General features: G+C 43.1%; 2 protein-coding genes across 4 annotated transcripts; one reads left to right on the top strand and one right to left on the bottom strand.

Moving 5' to 3' along the window:
* Positions 1-65: 65 nt before the first annotated feature.
* LOC132766124 (zinc finger protein 93-like) lies at positions 66-6,281 on the bottom strand. Of its 3 annotated transcripts, none has more exons than XM_067465420.1 (4): positions 6,207-6,281; positions 4,584-4,671; positions 2,691-2,807; positions 66-1,924 (listed from the first exon to the last, which is right to left on the bottom strand). In XM_067465420.1, exons 2-4 carry the CDS (start codon positions 4,597-4,599, stop codon positions 804-806), a joined length of 1,254 nt encoding a protein of 417 aa, XP_067321521.1. In that variant the 5' UTR covers positions 4,600-4,671; positions 6,207-6,281; the 3' UTR covers positions 66-803. The 3 variants fall into 3 exon arrangements, with proteins under 3 accessions (XP_067321521.1, XP_067321523.1, XP_067321522.1); XM_067465422.1 differs by having other exon boundaries at positions 66-1,921; XM_067465421.1 differs by lacking the exon at positions 6,207-6,281 and adding an exon at positions 5,379-5,892 and having other exon boundaries at positions 4,584-4,995.
* A 159-nt stretch (positions 6,282-6,440) lies between these two features.
* Positions 6,441-18,104, top strand: LOC132766081 (zinc finger protein with KRAB and SCAN domains 3-like). Its single transcript, XM_060760425.2, has 4 exons — positions 6,441-6,695; positions 11,213-12,840; positions 15,549-15,678; positions 17,441-18,104. Exons 2-4 carry the CDS (start codon positions 11,632-11,634, stop codon positions 17,833-17,835), a joined length of 1,734 nt encoding a protein of 577 aa, XP_060616408.2. The 5' UTR covers positions 6,441-6,695; positions 11,213-11,631; the 3' UTR covers positions 17,836-18,104.
* Positions 18,105-20,506: the final 2,402 nt, after the last annotated feature.

Below are 20,506 nucleotides of genomic sequence, written 5' to 3'. Positions count from 1 at the left end.
TAATGCATGCTTTTGAATTAAAGCCTTCCAACTTTGTTTGTGTGATAATTCTTTCACCAGAAAGCTAGAGTGGAATATAAATGAAGTGTATTATTATTATTATTATTTGAAACACAACAAGATTAATACACAGCAAACAAAGTCACTATGCTGGCTGTTGTATTGGATCACATGTCAGACACTTCCCAAGTGTCTAGGACTGTGTGATGTATCGGCAAATAATGTGTGCAGATCCCAGTAAGGTGGCTTTCTGCAGCTGGCAGATAGTAATTTTGTCAGTGCCGATTGTGTTTAAGTGCAGGCCAAGGTCTTTAGGCACTGCACCCAGTCTGCCCATCACCACTGGGACCACCTTGACTGACTGCCAGAGTCTTTACAGGCTGATCTTTAAACCCTCATATCATGTCAGCTTTTCCAGTTGTTTCTCTTCAATCCTGCTGTCGCCTGGGGTTGCAACATCGATAATCCATACTTTGTTTTTTAACACGATTGTGAGATCAGGAATCTTGTGTTCCAAAACTCTGTCTGTCTAAATTCAGAAGTCCCAGAGTATTCATTTTCTGTAACTTTTTCAGGCTTGTATCCTACCAGTTCTTTGTTGTTGTTGTTGATTAAGCCTTGTTGATTAAGCCTGGTCTCAATCTATACTGGATGGATGCACAAATTTGTATTTATATAGGAAAGCAAATGCCATTTCGGCCTGCGCCATTTCACAACACAGTAATTCAGTTTTACTAGCAAAACAGAGGCAAACGAACCCTGACTGCGCTGAGAAATGGAAGTCCAAAAATAAACGTTGCCTCTCAAGGTAAGCATTTATAGCGCTCCTTCTTCATATGAATCTTTTGGTGTCTTATCAGGTAACGGCTCTCGACGAAGCTCTTTCCACACTCGGAGCATTTATACAGCTTCTCCCCGGTATGTATTTTGAGGTGCGACGCCAGGTAGGTACAGTCCCGGAAGCTTTTTCCACACTCCGAGCATTTATACGGCTTCTCTCCGGTGTGGATCCTTTGATGGGAAACGAGGGACCCGTGCTGCGAAAAGCTCTTCCCGCACTCCGAACACTGGTAGGGTTTTTCTCCGGTGTGGATCCTCCGGTGCAAAGCAAGGGATCCCGTGTAAGGGAACGTCATCCCGCACTCAGAGCATTTGTACGGCTTCTCCCCAGTGTGGCTCCTCTGGTGCGACGTGAGGGTCCCGTTGTCGAAAAAGCTCTTCCCGCACTCTGAGCATTTGTACGGTTTCTCCCCGGTGTGCTTCTTTTGATGCAGAACCAAGCTTTTGCTATGGAGGAAGGTCTTTCCGCACTCGGGGCACTTGTGCTGTTTTCCTACAGTGTGGATGATCTGGTGGGCGACGAGGGTCCGGTTGCAGCTGAAGCTCTTCCCACATTTCATACATTTGTAGGGAGTCTCTCCGGTGTGAGCGGTTTGGTGCAAAGTGAGGGAATCGCTTTGCCGGAAGCTCTTCCCGCACTCCAGGCACTTGTACGGCTTCTCCCCTGTGTGGGTTCTTTGGTGCAGAGTTAAGGTGTAGTGCCGGCTGAAGCTCTTGCCGCACTCCAAGCATTTGTACAGTTTCTCCCCGGTGTGTATGGTCTGGTGCAAGTTGAACGTCGCCTTCCTGATAAAGTCCATGCCGCACTCCAAGCACTTGTACGGCTTCTCTCCTGTGTGAATTCTCCGATGGAGAGTGAGAGTGTCGCGGCGCTTGAAGCCCCGTCCGCAATCCAGGCATTTATACGGCGTTTCCCCTGTGTGTGTTCTCTGGTGGGAAGCAAAATGGGACCGGAAAGAAAAGCCCTTTCCGCAGTCTGGACACTGGTATGGTTTCTTCCCGGTTGTCAGATGAGAAGGAAGACTTCCGCTCCACTTGGTCCCAGACTGTGCGCTTCCCAAAGACGGAAAGCTGGATGCTGCTGCTGGGGAAAAGGGAGAGATGAGAGGGATGTGAAACTCAAATCTTACTCTGGGTTGCTGTGAGTTTTCTGGGCTGCCTGGCCATGTTCCAGAAGCATTCTCTCCTGACATTTTGCCTGCATGTATGGCAGGTATCCTCAGAGGCTGTAAGGTATGTTGGAAACTAGGGAGGTTTATATACAGTGTTCCCTCACTTATCGCAGGGACCATAGAATCATAGAATCAGAGAGTTGGAAGAGACCTCATGGGCCATCCAGTCCAACCCCCTGCCAAGAAGCAGGAATATTGCATTCAAATCACCCCTGACAGATGGCCATCCAGCCTCTGTTTCAAAGCTTCCAAAGAAGGAGCCTCTACCACGCTCAGCGGCGGAGAGTTCCACTGCTGAACGGCTCTCACAGTCAGGAAGTTCTTCCTCATGTTCAGATGGAATCTCCTTTCCTGTAGTTTGAAGCCATTGTTCCATGTCCTAGTCTCCAGGGCAGCAGAAAACAAGCTTGCTCCCTCCTCCCTGTGGCTTCCTCTCACATATTTATACATGGCTATCATGTCTCCTCTCAGCCTTCTCTTCTTCATGCTAAACATGCCCAGCTCCTTAAGCCGCTCCTCATAGGGCTTGTTCTCCAGATAATTGAGGGATATATAAACCTCAAATCCCCAAAAGTTATATCCACATAGATTTCGCCAACCAACTTCAGTTAGTTTCTGCCTCATGGCCATTGTTTTCCTATAATATTCCTCTTTGTTGTCTCACGAACTGGTACTCACTTTGATCCCCGCCCTTCCTTGGGAAAGAAATATTTTCTTGATGTTCATGTTCTTCTTTTGGCACCAAGATTTCATGGGGGAAGTGTTCCTGTTTGATCTCATTCTCAATCCCGGAATCTGGAACAGGGAGAAGGAAGACAAGAGAATGTCTTGAAAACATTATTTCCTATTTCAAAAGTAAAGAAAACTTTACAGGGGGTCAAGGCCAAGAGGAAATGCCTGCGGACATGAGCATTAACAGCACATTACTTCAAGTAAACATCATCCCAAAGAGCACCACTTTGTTGCAGTGTTTTTCGTTCTACAAGGAAAAGGAAATTCACGGTGAGTTTTTCGGGCTGTATGGCCATGTTCCAGCAGCATTCTCTCCTGACATTTTGCCTTCATCTGTGATGGGCATCTTCAGAGGTCTGTTGGAAGTGAGGAAAGTGGAGTATATGTATGCGTGTTTGTGTATGTATAAATGTAATGTTCGTTTGTGGGAGAAACATAACTCAAAAAGCACTGGGTGAACTGACCCAAAATTTTGATGCAACATACCTAACTGTCCAATGAGTGACCATCACCCCTGAAAACACACAAAAACCCCCCAGCAGAATGGACTTAAAACTCCAAAAATTAAACATATACACATACACTCATACACATACACACATATATCTACAAGTACACATAAATATACACACACATATATATATGCACACATACACACATATACATATATACATACACACACATGGATACACACATATATGCATATACACAAGCACACACAAATATACATATATATATTTATATACACCTACATCCGAAACGAGTTTTGAACCATTTTTTTTATCAAACAAGCCTAATATACACATATAAACACAGAAATACAAATATATACACATGTATAAATACATATATATGCATATACACACATATGCACACACATATATACATATATATGTATACATGCAAACACACTTCCATACACATATACACAAATATATAAACACACATAAACACATATATACACACAAAACACATATACATAGACTGGGTCACAGCAATGTGTGGCAGGGGATGGCTAGCATATATATATATGAGTATATATATATGAGCTCCTGATGGTGCAGAGGATTAAACTGCTCAGCTGCTGAACTTGCTGACCGAAAGGTTACTGGTTCAAATCCAGGGAGTGGGGTGAGCTCCCGCTGTAAGCCCCAGCTTCTGCCAACCTAGCAGTTCAAAAATGTGAGTAGATCAATAGGTACCACTTCTGTGGTAAGGTAACAGCACTCCATGCAGTCATGCCGGACACATGACCTTGGAGGTGTATACGGACAACGCTGGCTCTTCAGCTTAGAAATGGAGATGAGCACCAACCCCCAGACTCGGTCATAACTAGATAATGTCAGAGGAAAACTTTTACCTTTACTATATATATATACACACACACACACATATACACACACACATCCCTGTGGTATGTCCAGGGTGGGAGAAAAAACTCTTATCTGTTTGAAGCAAGTGTGAATGTCGTAATTAGCAAGCTTGAATTAGCATTTGAGCAGCGAAGAAGTTTGCAATGTCAATCAGTGAGGATATCCGCATAGAGGTCGCCTGGGCACTGTTGCCTGGAGGCGCCCTCTGTGTTTGTGTAATGTTATGGACTTTGGCGGGACCTTTAAAAGGCTGCTGTGGATGACATAGAGTAAGAATGAGAACTGGATTTGTCCATGGGATGTGTCAGTGCTACAGATTTCATAGCACTGAGCCACAGGTTAGTGTGCCAAGTTGGGTCCGAATCCATCAAGTCATAAGGGAGCCTTTGTGGTACAAACCAACCAAACAACATACATACATACAAATATACTATTATTTTATATAGAGCTAGATTCAAGCTCTTACCTGTTGACATTTCCATATCCACAGAGGTCTTGGCAAAGCAGAACTTTCTTTTGCCTTGCAGGAAGAGTCAGTCCTCTTTCCGTCCGGTCTAAAATATGAGTGCACTTCTTGTAAGAATATATACATACACAAACATGTATGTATGTATGTATGTATGTATGAATATTAAACTGCATTCTGCTCTATCAACTCTTTGTTTCTTCCAATCCAGCAAAATCTACCTGCTTGGGAAATTTGAGGATCCTATTTCTTTCCCCAAAGCCTAGAGAAGACAATGATGCTGGGGAAAGTGGAAGGCAAACGGAAGAGAGGCCGACAGGGAGCTCTGGCGTGGGCTGGCCCATGAGGTCACGAAGAGTCTGGATGTAGGTCAACTACAACTCCAAAACTAAAGGCCAATGTCCAACAAACCCTTCCAGTATTGTCGAAGGCTTTCATGGCTGGAATCACTAGGTTCTTGTGGGTTTTTTCGGGCTATAGAGCCATGTTCTAGAGGCATTTCTCCTGACGTTTCGCCTGCATCTATGGCAAGCATCCTCAGAGGTAGTGAGGTCTGTTGGAATTAGGACAATGGGTTTTAAATGCTAATGAAGGTGATCAGCTAAACATTCACACCTAACTGCAGCAGGGAAGAGCTTCTTGCCCCACCCTGGTCATTCCACAGATATATAAACCCATTGTCCTAATTCCAACAGACCTCACTACCTCTGAGGATGCTTGCCATAGATGCAGGCGAAACGTCAGGAGAAATGCCTCTAGAACATGGCTCTATAGCCCGAAAAAACCCACAAGAACCTTCCAGTATTTTCTGTTGGTTACGGGAGTTTTGTGTGCCAAGTTTGGTTCAATTCCATTGTTGGTGGAGTTCAGAATGCTCTTTGATTGCAGGTGAACTATAAATCCCAGCAACTACAACTCCCAAATGACAAGATTAATATTCCCAACCCCATCAGTATTGAAATTTGGGCGTATCGGGTATTTGTGCCAAATTTCACCCAGTGAATGAAAATACATCCTCCATATCAGATATTTACATGACAATTTATAACAGTAGCAAAATTAAAGTTATGAAGTAGCAACAAAAATAATGTTACAGTTGGGGGTCACCACAACATGAGGAACTGTATTATGGAGTCGAGGCATTAGGAAGGTTGAGAAACCTTCTAGAGACCCTTCCAGACAGCCCTATATCCCAGAATATCAAGGCAAATAATAATAATAATAATAATAATAATAATAATAATAATAATCTTTATTTATTTTCCGCTCTATCTCCCCAAAGGGACTCAGGGCGGATTCCAAACATAAAAGGCAAACATTCAATGTCTGAATACACCAATACATCCATACTAACAACAAAAATTTATACAACAAAAATCCCACAATATCTGCTTTGAATTGGGTTATCTGAGTCCACTCTCAGATAATATGGGATTTTCTGCCTTGATATCCTGGAAGGGCCCTAGGATCCTAGGATGCTGTGATTCTCAATGCAACCTGGGTGCAATGTGGTTATTGGAGAGCATTAAAAGAGGAAAGGGGTTTGCTCTCTTTTCCAACTCATTTCCCTCCTTTAGGAATCCTACCCCACCTGATAAAACCCCCAAATAAACCCCATGCAACCTGTTCTTCCAGCCTCAGATTCAAATTCCTTCCAGCAAATGGGTAGTGGAGTTGCAAAGGAGCAATCAGTCTTTTGCCACCTTTTCTCCCCCCTTGCTGCTTCTCTAGGAACACTATCTCCAAGGGTTTAACCCTTGCAGATGTCACTCCAGTCCTCCAGGTCTTTGGACTTCAACTCCCAGAAGCCTCAGCTGCTGTGTCGAGTGAGCAGGGATGCTGGGAGGTGTAGTCCAAAAGGCCAGAGTTTGGAAAAACACTGCAGGGTGCTTTCACACCACATGCTGAAAGTGTTATCATCTTTGCATTGCAGGGTGCTTTCACACTACATGCTGATCTTTGCAATGCTTAGAAGCCTCAGCCAGAGCACTTAGCCAGACTACAAATCCCAGGGACTTGGTCGAACTACAAATCCCATGATCGCTCCACAGCTGAGCTCACATCCCTGCAAAGGAGAGGAAGAAGGAAATGAAGCCAAGCTATGCATTAAAGGTAAGTGGGCTACATGTATCCATAACAGGAAACCCACTTTTTCCTGCTTCTGTTGGGAAAGAGTTAAAGCAAAGTAGATCTGGCTTGGAAGAGAAATCTGCTGAAAGTGGAGGGAAATGAGAAAAGCAGGGTGACTGCAGGAATATACTTTAGTCTTGTTAGCTGAGCAATAAAGTCCCCCTTCTCCCTTTGTTTTGCAAGGTTTTCAGAAGTCCTGCAAGGGGAAGTCACATCAGAGATTTGGGTGAAATCTCAAAGATACAAAGCAGCATCTTAAGAAAAAACCAAGAATGGGTAGATTAAGCAATACTGTTGTTCAATGTATTGTCGAAGGCTTTTGTTCGACAAAAATAGTGTTGTTGTTGTTGTTGTTGTTTGCAGTCAGCCCTCTGTATCCATGGGTGCAACAATCCATGGCTTGAGTGTATATAAACAAAAAGGCAAAAGGCACACATTAATTAACTAAAGTTACTTAATGCAATAAAAAACTCCCTTAGGATTCATTTAAGCCTTCCTGGTTTCAACCTATGCTGGACGGACATTCAAACTTTTACTTATATAACAAGGAAAGTGAATATCTTTTAGACTTGCTCCATTTCGCGACATTCGGTTTTGCTAGCAAACCGGAGGCAAATGAACTCCTTATAAGAGAAAGGGACACATAGTAGACTGTAATAATGAAATGTATTGAGACACAGTATCTCTCATGAAAACCTTTCTTATACATTTTTTTAAAATAACATATTTAAATATATATATATTTGCACAAGTCCTGAAACACCTTTTCACCACAAAGCAAACTTAAATACATGAAATCCAAAAACATAGGACCAAAAACAGAGCTGTTCACCCGAATGCAACATTGCTCTCACAAAGGATTGTACCAGCAGAAACCCACTTTAAAAGGCCTTAAACCCTCCCATAACATCATTTATCACACACTTGCTTTTCCTTTCCTTGTCTGTAAGCCTCTGGGAAAAGGGAGCCTGTCGTTGTTGCATGCTCTGTCTCTACAGTACCAAGTGCCTTGACCTAAACATTTATTTCCCACGTTTCTCTCAGCCTGCACTTGTGGCTGAGAGAAATCCGGTCTTGTGGGAACTGCCAGGAGATTCCAAAACAACTCTCTCTAGGCCACTTCTATCCACCTCTAGGCCCCCTGAATCTATCCCAGCATCCCCTTCTACATCTTCCGATCACTCTGAATCTGACCAGGCTACAACATCTATATAAATAAAAATGTAATGTTTGTTTGTGGGATTAACATAACTCAAAAGCCAGTGGGAGAATTGACACCAAATTTGGACAGCATACAGCTAACAAACAAATGTATGTCCTTCACTCAAAATTTTTTGATTTTGTCATTTGGGAGTTGTAGTTATTGGTATTTATAGTTCACCTACAATCAAAGAATCAGAATAGGAAGGACAAGAGACCTCTTCCAGAAAATTAGAAACATTGGAGGTAAATTTCAGGCAAAAATTGGTATGATAAGAAACAAAGATGGCAGGGACCTAACAGAAGCTGAAGAGATCAAGAGAAGGTGGCGAGACTATACAGAAGATCTGTATAGGAAGGATAACAATATCGAGGATAGCTTTGACGGTGTGGTGAATGAATTAGAACCAGACATCCTGAGGAGTGAGGTTGAATGGGCCTTAAGAAGCATTGCTAACAACAAGGCAGCAGGAGACGACGGGATCCCAGCTGAACTGTTTAAAATCTTAAAAGATGATGCTGTCAAGGTGATGCATGCCATTTGCCAGCAAATATGGAAAACACAAGAATGGCCATCAGACTGGAAAAAATCAACTTATATCCCCATACCAAAAAAGGGAAATGCAAAAGACTGCTCAAACTTCCGTACAGTGGCCCTTATTTCTCATGCCAGTAAGGTAATGCTCAAGATCCTGCAAGGAAGACTCCAGCAATACATGGAGCGAGAGTTGCCAGATGTTCAAGCTGGGTTTAGAAAAGGCAGAGGAACGAGAGACCAGATTGCCAATATCCGCTGGATAATGGAGAAAGGCAGGGAGTTTCAGAAAAACATCTATTTCTGCTTCATTGACTATTCTAAAGCCTTTGACTGTGTGGATCATAATAAATTGTGGCAAGTTCTTGGTGGGATGGGCATACCAAGCCACCTTGTCTCTCTCCTGAGGAATCTGTACAAGGACCAAGTAGCAACAGTAAGAACCGACCACGGAACAACAGACTGGTTCAAGATTGGGAAAGGCGTACGGCAAGGCTGCATCCTCTCACCCAACCTTTTTAACTTGTATGCAGAACACATCATGCGATGTGCGGGGCTGGATGAATGCAAAGCTGGGGTGAAAATTGCTGGAAGAAACATTAACAACCTCAGATATGCAGATGACACCACTCTGATGGCCGAAAGCGAAGAGGAGCTGAGGAGCCTTCTAATCAAGGTGAAAGAAGAAAGCGCAAAAGCCGGGTTGCAGCTAAACATCAAAAAAACCAAGATTATGGCAACAAGAATGATAGAGGGAGAAACCGTGGAGGCCGTGACAGACTTTGTATTTCTAGGTGCAAAGATTACTGCAGATGCAGACTGTGGCCAGGAAATCAGAAGACGCTTCCTTCTTGGGAGGAGAGCAATGTCCAGTCTTGATAAAATAGTAAAGAGTAGAGACATCAGACTGGCAACAAAGATCCGCCTAGTCAAAGCCATGGTATTCCCTGTAGTCACCTACGGATGTGAGAGCTGGACCTTAGGGAAGGCTGAGCGAAGGAAGATCGATGCTTTTGAGCTGTGGTGTTGGAGGAAAGTGTTGAGAGTGCCTTGGACTGCGAGAAGATCCAACCAGTCCATCCTCCAGGAAATAAAGCCCGACTGCTCACTGGAGGGAAAGATACTAGAGACAAAGTTGAAGTCCTTTGGCCACATCATGAGGAGACAGGAAAGCCTAGAGAAGACAATTATGCTGGGGAAAGTGGAAGGCAAAAGGAAGAGGGGCCGACCAAGGGCAAGATGGATGGATGGCATCCTTGAAGTGACTGGACTGACCTTGAGGGAGCTGGGGGTGGTAACGGCCGACAGGGAGCTCTGGCGTAGGCTGGTCCATGAGGTCACGAAGAGTCGGAGACGACTGAACGAATGAACAACAACAACAATCAAAGAGCATTCTGAACTCCACCAATGATGGAATTGAACCAAAGGTAACACACAGGACTCCCATGACCAACAGAAAACACTAAAAAGGTTTGGTAGGAATTGACCTTGGGTATTGGAGTTGTGGTTCACCTAAATGCAGAGACCACTGTGGACTCAAGCAAAGATAGATATGGACCAAACTTGGCACAAATATTCCATATGCCCAAATATGAACACAGATGGAGTTTGGGGTAAATAGACCTTGACATTTGGGCTTTGTAGATACTGGGATTTATAGTACACCTACAATCAAAGAGCATTCTGAACCCCACCAACGATAGAATTGGGGCAAATTTCCCACACAGAACCCCCATGATCAACAGAAAATACTTAAGGCCATCCACTCCAACTCTCTTCGCCAGGGAAAGAAAATCTAATCAAATCCCTCCTGACAAAGAGTCATCCAGCCATAGATATAGATAGATATGATTCACACACAGATATAATATCATAGATTTCAAAGGGACCCCTAAAGAAGGACAATGATATGTTGCATATTCCAGAGTAGGCAAAGCAGACAATCTCCATATCAACACTGACAAAGAAACAACAAGAAATGCTGTTTACCCACAAGCATAAAGAAATTATATAGATTAGATACCATTACTTTATTTTTCAGATCACCAGACTGGGGCACAGCAATGCGTGGCAGGGGACGGCTAGTCTATATAAATAAAAATGTAATTTTCATTTATGGGATTAACATAACTCAAACACCACTGGATAAATTGACACCAAATTTGAACACAACACACCTAACAGTCCAACAAATGTCCATCACCCCTAAACACACAAGCACACACACACCCAGTGGAACAGACTTAAAACCCCCAAAAATACACAATATATACGTATACACATACACTCATATACATATACACATGCACACATACATATATACATATACAAATGCACACACATATACACACAAATACACACACACATATATACACCCCACACACACACACACATATATACACAAACACATATATACATAAATATATACACACACACAAACACATATAAGCACACACAAAACACATATACACAGCAACGCATGGCAGGGGAGGCTAGTATATTATAATTGCTTTTTTTCACATCGATTCAGAGGTTCCTCATCATGTTAACACAATACACCTATACACTGCAGTTGGCACACAAATGTGTTGTGATAAGACTTAGAAAGCTCTGTTCTGTGGTATAGAAACAATGTAGTTTGAACCACTTTTGACAGTCTTCCTCACAATTTGCCTTTAATGGACAGCATTTTTTCTCTTACACGAAAGAAAATTAGATTTTGGCTGAGTTCATCCAAATTCTTTGTGTTTTGTGTCTTCCACAGACAGATGATTCTCTAAATAGAAGATGAAAGACATTGGTTTCAACGTGTACCGTATTCTTCCAGATGCAGTTGGAAAGTAAACACTGTAGGATGGCCCTTTTGCTGTGAAATATATATTAGGACTAATATATATCTGGACATTTTTCTTCATAGGGACAAAACCTCCAAAAATCATCGAATCACCGAAAATGTTTGCTGAACAGAAAAATAGAGTCTGAATTCCATATCCATAGGTTCTGCATCATCATCAAAAGCAACATTTGAATTTGCCACTCATTAAGGTGATGGATAGGCACACACTGCTGTAAAATCCACTCATTTCACCATTCCTAAATCTCCGCAGTATTCAGGTCGTTTGCTGAGTTACTTCTTGTTTGTTCACTGCTTGTGTTGTTTGCACCTTTTTGTCGCAGTGGAAAATGCCTCCCACAAAGCAATTAAGTGGCCAAAGCAATCCCTTGAAGGCTAAGAGGGAGCGCAAAGTGCTGACGCTCAATGAGAAAATACAAATCTTGGATCTTCTGAGAGACGGCATGTCACTAGCTGCCGTGGGCCGAAAAGTTGGGAAGAACGAGTCCAGCATCCGCACAATCAAGCAGAAAGAAGCCGAAATCCGGGCGAGAGTGAGTGCTGCCCCAACCACGGCCAAAATGGTCTCCCTGGTCCGCGATAAAGTGCTTGCAAAGGTCGAGAAAGCACTGAGTGTATGGCTGGAGGACATGGCGCACAAGCGCACTCCAGTCGACGGCAAAACCGTGCGCGAGAAAGCACTTTACCTCTACGAACTCTACCAGGAGGGTGTCAAGGAGAGTGAAAGGAAGGAGTTCAAGGCTAGCAAGGGGTGGCTGGCCAGCTACATCAAGCGCTATGGCCTCAAGAACTTATTAATCTGCACCCCTGTCCCCAGTCACGAGGGTCAGCCAACGCCAAAGGAAGGGATGAAGACAGGTGTAAAAATGGAAGACCCAGAGCCAACCGGGTCCCAGTTGAGGGAAGGCTTGGAGAGGGTTGGAGAAGGACTCCGCGTCGTCCAAGTGGAGGACATCGGGGATTATTTAAAAGAGGAAGTGGACAAAAGTTTGTCGAAATATTGGGAATCCCAGTGGCAGGAGTTCCTCTGGACAGTGCAGTCTTCTTGCAATGGAAATTCAGTCTCCCCTGATGTTGTGCCACATGGCAATGGTCCACTTTGTGCAAGAGATGGTCGGCAACGAGACAAACATCAGAGAGTTCAGGCTTCTCCGTGTCTTGAAGAAACAAGTCCAGATGCTTGCGGCACAGAGCATGGCCAAGACGAAGGCAATTGCAACGAGCTGGTGAAGGAGGAGGACATGGGGAGCGCTGAGGCAAAGCGGCAATGCTTCCGGCAGTTCGGCTACCGGGAAGCCAACGGCCCTCGGGAAGCCTTTTGCCGCCTCTGGGAGCTTTGCCACCAGTGGCTGAAGCCCGAAAGGCACACAAAAGAACAGATTCTGGACCTCCTGATCTTGGAGCAATTCCTGTCCATCCTGCCTGTGGACGTGCAGACCTGGGTGAAGGGGAACGACCCTGAAACTTGCTCCGAAGCGGTGGTCCTGGCGGAGGATTTCCTCCTGAAGCAGCAAGCGGATGAGCCGCAGGCCCAAATGGTAAGGCTGGGGTTTGTTTATCCCTTACAAACATTTCTTTTTCATTTTCTCATCCAGAGTATATCATTTTATGTTTTACATGTGGCCCACTCATTGTGATTGATTTCTCATTGCATTATTTTGTTCTGTTTTATTTTGTTTTGTTTTATTGTATGCCTATGCTTCATTTAGTTTATTGTGATGTTAGTTCTGTTGTTTTGGTTTTCTTTTATTGTATTTTGCTGTAATGTATTTGTGGCTTGGCCTCATGTAAGCCACCCCGAGATTGTGGCAGGGTATAAATAAAGTTCATTATTATTATTATTATTATTATTATTGTGGAGGTCAGATGGATTCAGTCCTCTGAGCACGGGGTCGCATAATCTTTAAGCTAGGATATAGACATATGCTGGAGCGGGATTCTGGGAGTTGTTGTCTGAAAGAGTATTTTCCCCAACTTTGTGCTCTTTGTGCCAATTTTCAGTCTCAGAATGGCATTCAAAGCGGGCAACAATCAACTTGTCTATACTAGTAATATAAACCCATAATCATCCCAAATCCAGTGCTTTCAATTTTGATTTATTTATTTACAGCATTGATATTTATTTATTTATTTACTATTCTTGTATACCGCTGTATCTCAAGCCCGAGGGCGACTCACAGCGGTTTCCAGAAAGCAAACAACACAGACAGTAAAAACAGCATTAATCAATATCTTTGGCAATGATGACCGGAATGGACCACGACTATGAGACTGACTATGACCCATGATATGACGTAGCGGATTTTTAGTATAAGTATATGTCAAGTAGTAGTAGCATGTCTGTATTGTTCTGATTACTGTAAATTGTCTTTTCTATGTTGTTGTTCACCGCCACGAGTCGCCCTCTGGGCTGAGAGTGGCGGTAAATAAGTGCAAGTAATAAATAAATAAATAAATAATATATCATTAACAGTTAAACTACACAATTCTATTGCTAGCAATAAACAAACATTAATACACAGTTATCGCAAAAAACCCACCCCGGATCGCCTCATCATCCAAACGTGATCCAAATTCGTCGTCCATTGTTCCGTTCCTATGTTCAAATTGCCAGAATTGCACTGAATTACTCAAACGCCTGCACAAACATCCAGGTCTTCAACTTTCTACGGAATGTCATGAGAGATGGTGCCAGCCTAACATCTACAGGAAGGGCGTTCCACAGCCGAGGAGCCACCACCGAGAAGGCCCTATCTCTCGTCCCCGCCAGCCGTGCTTGAGAGGCTGGCGGGACCGAGAGCAGGGCCTCCCCGGAAGATCTCAAAGTTCGGGTGGGTTCATAGGCCGAGATGCGGTCAGATAGGTATCTTGGGCCGGAACCATTTAGGGCTTTATAGGCCAGTACCAACACCTTGAATTGGGCCCGGTAGCAAATCGGCAGCCAGTGGAGCTGGTGCAACAAGGGGGTTGTGTGCTCCCTGCGCTCCGCTCCCGTTAGAATCATGGCTGCCGCGCGTTGGACTAGTTGCAGCTTCCGGGCCGTCAGGGACAGCCCCACGTAGAGAGCGTTGCAGTAGTCTAGGCGGGATGTGACAAGAGCGTGTACCACCGTGGCCAACTCACCCCGAAGGAGACTCAGGGCAGATCCCAGAACATATACATGTCAAACATTCAGTGCCATTAAATAGACAGGACAGACAACAGATAGAGGTATTATGTCGGCACTTTCCCCCCCAACTTCAGCGTTCTGCAGGTTGTGCTCAATTCTGGCCACAAGGGGATGCTGTTGCTCCATCCTCTTTGATGAAGAGCCTTTGATCACAGATTTCCTCCTTTCTTTGATCGTCGGTATTGTCTGGTATTTCTTTCATGGTGCCGTAAAATACCACCCCACTTAAGCGGTGCCTAAGTTCTTTACTCTCAGCTCAAAGCTGTTTTTGGACTGCTTAGGTGGACAGTAAGCTGAGCTGAAGGTCGGGTGTTCACTCCAACCCGGGCTTCAAACTACCAACCTTTCGATTGGTGAGATGTATTGCTGCTGGTGATTAACCAGCTGTTCTAAAGCCCAGCCCTTCATGATGCATGGGGATTTTTGATATTTTTTGCCCTTAAGCTGAATTCGCAGAGTCGGGGGAACTCTGGAGTTTACAACAACTTGTTATAGATTGATGGCTGTTGTTGTTAAAAGAGCTGTTCACAAAGTAGATGGTCTCCTTTTTATATGGGTGTAGTTGGGTTAGGCTTTTAATCTGTGTCTTGCTTGAATTATTTTTATTTTATTTATTCTTATTTATTTATTATTATTTAAGTACAGTATTTATATTCCGCCCTTCTCACCCCGCAGGAGGCTCAGGGCAGATCACAATGCACATATACATGGCAAACATTCAATGCCATAGACATGCAACATATATAGACCATTGGCCGTGTCTATACCAGCCGTTTGATTTGGTGTCAAGCAGATCAGAACGTGGTTAAGAAGGAAGGGGTTGCATGACACAGGTTAGAATCCCCACAAGGGTCATCTAGTCCAGCCCCCTTCTGCCTTCATGCAGGAAAAGCACAACCCAAGCACTCCTGACAGAGGGACACCCAGCTTCTGCTTAAAAGCCTCCAAAGAAGGAGGCCCTATCACACTTCCAGATATCACATTCCACTAAAACACAGCTCAACTATATTCACAAAAGAAGGAGATTGTCCACTTCTGTCTCAACTGCTTCCAGACTTTCTGCTTCCCCATTAACAGGTCAAAATGCCGTTCCATGTGGTGACAGTGAACCTCCCTGTTGCTGAGAAGGCTTCTGCAGAAAACAAACAGAGGAACACACAGCAGGAGCCTGAGGAAGGTGGGAAAGGCCCTACGGATCACACTCCAGGTAAGACTTCCAGTGTCTTTTAATTCCTAAGATGTACACGGAGTCCCAAGTTAAAAACAAGGTAGGTTCTTAAGATGGATTTGTATGTAAGTCAGAACAGGTACAATTTTAAATAAATAAATAAATAAGTGTATCTCCAGCCGTGTGTAATAATAATAATAATCATCATCATCATCATCATCATCATCATCTAATAATAATAATAATAATAATAATCTAATAATAATAATAATAATAATAATCTAGTCCTAATAATAATAATAATAATTGGAAAAGCTTACATGATATGAGAATTTAAAGAGAGAAGTGCAAAGACTCTGGCACAAGTCATTAAAAGTGGTTCCAGTGGCGATCGGCACACTGGGTGCAGTGCCTAAAGACCTTGGCCTGCACTTAAAAACAATCAACACTGACAAAATTACCATCTGTCAGCTGTAAAAGGCCACCCTACTCGGATCTGCATGCATTATTCTCCAATACATCACACATCCCTAGATACTTGGGAATTGTCTGACGTGTGATCAAATACAACAGCCAGCATAGTGATCTTGTTTGCTGTGGACTCATCTTGTTGTGTATCAAATAATAATAATAATAATAATAATAATAATAATAATAATAATATATCACACAGTCCTAGATGATTGGAAAGCGTTCGACTTGTGATTTTGTGATATGAAATCCAGCATATCTATCTTGTTTGCTGTGACATACTGTGTTTTTGTTTCAGTAAAATAACTATTATTATTATTATTATTATTGCAATCCCAGACGACAGCAGGATTGAAAAGAAACAACTGGAAAAGGTGACATGATATGAGGATTTAAAGATCGAACTGCAAAGACTCTGCCACAAGCTAGTCAAGGTGGTCCCAGTGGTGATCGGCACACTGGGTGCAGTGCCTAAAGACCTTGGCCTGCACTTAAATACAATCAGCGCTGACAAGATTAACATCTGCCAGCTGCAAAAGGCCACCTTATTGGGATCTGCACACATTATTAGCTGATACATCACACAGTCCTAGATACTTGGGATGTGTCCGACGTGTGATCCAATACAACAGCCAGCAGAGTGTCTGCTGTGGACTCACCTTGTTGTGTTTATAATAATAATAATAATAATAATAATAATAATAATAATATCATCACACAGTCCTAGATGCTTGGGAAGTGTTCGACTTGTGATTTTTATTAAAGTTGTTTCTATTTTGTAATGTAGATTTCAAAGTGTGTATGTATGTTTAAAATGCAATGCTATGTGCCGAGACTATTCCTTTGTGGAAAAAGTTAACTGTACCATGGAGAGAACGACATTCCTAGAGAGGTCATAAACCAAAGTGTATAGAGCAATGGACGCAGCGTAGGGCGTCGTAAGTCATACGTCACTCTGGAATGCAGGAGGTGTGGACTACTACTGATAACAGCATGTTCTGTGTCTTTGCAATGTAGCTACCGGATGGAGTGGAAGCAGTTTTACGATTTGCTTAGAGTTAGTAGCTTCTGTTGTTTATAGTTATAAATAAAGTAGTTTATAGCCTAAAGGTGACTGTGATGATTGTGTTCCTTGCCTTGCTGTGCGGCCAATGTCATCACTCACACAGACAGGCTCCCACGATACGAAATCCAGCATATAAATCTTGTTTGCTGTGACATACTGTGTTTTTGTGTCAGGATGATGATGATGATGATGATGATGATGATGATGATGGAGATTTCTGGCTCTTCTGCATGAAAAATGTCCACTTCTTCCCTTTTATTTCAGGAGCGACAGATGCATGGGAGGACATGCCACAAAAAAGAGCCCGACTCCAGAGCCCAATGGTAAATATTGCCAACCAAGGTCATGCTAACCGCTTGGAGGCCAAGCCTACAGAGAACAGGATTCAGGGATCTGCTTCCAGCAAAAGAGACACCCTTTCCAAAATCTCCAACTTGTGTGGAAAAGGCTTCAGCTTCACCTCAACGAACACCCACCTGGGAGAGAAACTATACAGATGTAGTTATTGCCGGAGGAGGTTCAACCAAGCCAAAGCCCTCGTTCAACATCGAGGGATTCACACGGGAGTGAAGCCGTACAAGTGTTCGGACTGCGGCAAAAGTTTCCACCTGAGCCTCCAACTTTTCCGGCACCAAAAGACCTGCTTTGACTGTAGCTAGCCCTTGCTAGAAACATCAAAGACGAGGTCCTTGATGGAGCTATGAATCTCATAGCAGTGCTGAATGAGGTGCATCGTACAAGGACCGAGCTCCCGATAGAATCCTAGAATTGGAAGAGAACTCCAAAGGCCATCTAGTCCAACCCTCTTCTGTTAGAGAGGAAATGTATAATCAAAGCATTGCTGCCATCCTCCTGGAAAGGCTCTATTTCAGCCATGGGCAAACTTTGGCCCTCCAGGTGTTTTGGACTTCAACTCCCACCATTCCTAACAGCCTATCGGCTGTTAGGAATGGTGGGAGTTGAAGTCCAAAACACTTGGAGGACCAAAGTTTGCCCATGCCTGATCTACACTAAAATGGCAGTTGTGCAATTGGAAAAAAATTGGAAAAAATCCCGTCTTTTGGAAAACATTATCCAGAATCTCCCAGTGCATGGACAAAATAAATAAACTATATTTGCCTCATAGTTGCTATGATCTCAGTAGGTGACATATGGCCCCTGCAACAGTGTAAGCACTTTTCTTATAGACTTTAATGGGATATATTAAATCTCTGTTCTCGCCTCGCAATTTCCAGGGAAAACCCGATTTGTTGCTGTGTTTTGGGTTGTCTGTGGGATCTAATCAGGGTGCTGAGTGCATTTGGTGGGAACGAGTAAGGGGGCCTTTTTGGTGGCTGCTCCCAGACTGTGATGATGCACACTGATGACACCCAAATATATTTCTCTGTGCCTTCAAAAGCAGCCTCAGCTAAGGATAACTTGTCTGCTCTGAACCTGGAGTATGAGAAGGGGTGATAATGATAACATTTAATTCTATTTTAATATCCAAATTTTGTAGGTTTACAAATGAAATAATCTTTTAAGGTTGTGAGTCGCTTTGGGTCTTGGTTAAATGTAGAATATATTGTATAAATATTATTATTTATATTTATTTATATAATCTATATAAATAAAAATGTAATGTTTGTTTGTGGGATTAACATGACTCAAAAACAACTGGACCAATTGACACCAAATCTTAGATTGCAGGTGAACTATACATCCCAGGACCTTCAACTCTTATAAATCATGGCGAATTCTCCCCAAAACTCTCTAGTATGTTCAGTTGCTGTTTGCTGTGTGCCATAGAAAGGAACAGGAAAATCCCACACAAATAAGAGAGGGTAAGAAACACTGAGATGTCTGAAGTGGAGAAAACACATAAAATATCAGATGAAATTTTCCCTGTATGAAAGCCTTCACTTGGGTGGGGGGCAGTGTGGTGTTTGTGGAGGACATTGGCAGGGCTCTTGGACATGTTCATGGCACTCACTATAACCTACAGTGTCATTGGAGGGAGGGCCATTGGTGTCTCCTGAGTAGTGGAAATGGAAGCCTGTCTGTAAGTGGACACCCCACACACACACGCACACACATATTTTCACTTTTATTATGTGTATAGATTACATAAATATAATAAGAATGCAATACTCCAAAATTGTCCATAGGGGTGGCTGAGAGAGTGACACTTTTGTTTTCTGATGGTTCAATGGACACAACCTGTCTTCCATGCCCAATATAATTTAAAATATGAGTGTACAAAATGCACTGGGTGGTGGCGGAGCTGGTTGGGAGTCAGTTACATTAAAATCACTACTGACCGAAAGATCGTGAGTTCGAAGCTAGGTAGGGTCGGAGTAAGCTCCCAACCATTTGCCTAACTTGCTGACGACCTTTGCAGCCCGAAAGACAGTTGCATCTGTCAAGTAGGAAATTTAGGTACCACTTATGCGGGGAGTGGTAATTTAACTAATTTATGGCGCCATAAAACTCTCCAGCAGCATGCAAAAGAATGAGGAAGTACTCCATCAGTGTCAGAAGTGGACGGTGAAGCAACAGCTCCCCCGGTGGCCAGAATTCGAAGCATACCCTCATGAAGCTGGAAAGTTAAGTAGCCTCTGTGTGTCTGTCTATAGATGTTGTGTGTCTATGGCATTGAATGTTTGCCATGTATATGTGCATTATCGTCCACCCTGAGACCCCTGTGGGGTAAGAAGGGCGGAATATAAATACTGAAAATAAATAAATTATCTTACCTGTTAGTGCAATTAAACCCGATTTCGTCCCTTGGACCCCCTTCTCCAGATATATTATATTGACCTCCCACCCAGTGTTTTTAAACTTTTAATCCTTGCAACCGACCCTGCCCACTAGGATTAATTCTCTGTGTTCAAATATTGTGATTTTATATGGTATAATGCAGGGGTCCCCAAACTTTTTAAACAGAGGGCCAGATTACAGTCCCTCAGACTGTTGGAGGGCCGGATTATAATTTGAAAAAAACATGAATGAATTCCTATGCACACTGCACATATCTTATTTGTAGTGCAAACAACACTTTAAAACAATACAATAATTAAAATGAAGAACAATGTAAACAAATATAAACTTATTGGTTTTCAATGAGAAGTGTGGGCCTGCTTTGAGATAGGGTTGTTGTTGTTGTTGTTGTTGTGTGCTTTCAAGTCGTTTCAGACTTAGGATGACCTTGAGCGAGGGCCAGGTAAATGACCTTGGAGGGCCGCATCCGGCCCCCGGGCCTTAGTTTGAGGACCCCTGGTCTAATGTGTTATTTATAATGTCTTTTGTATTTTATTTTTTATATCTTATTGTTGTCTTCTTATGTTGTAC

Source organism: Anolis sagrei, chromosome 2 (assembly GCF_037176765.1).
Source record: "Anolis sagrei isolate rAnoSag1 chromosome 2, rAnoSag1.mat, whole genome shotgun sequence".
Taxonomy (NCBI): Eukaryota; Metazoa; Chordata; class Lepidosauria; order Squamata; family Dactyloidae; genus Anolis; species Anolis sagrei.
This window is presented reverse-complemented; position numbering and strand designations above follow the sequence as displayed.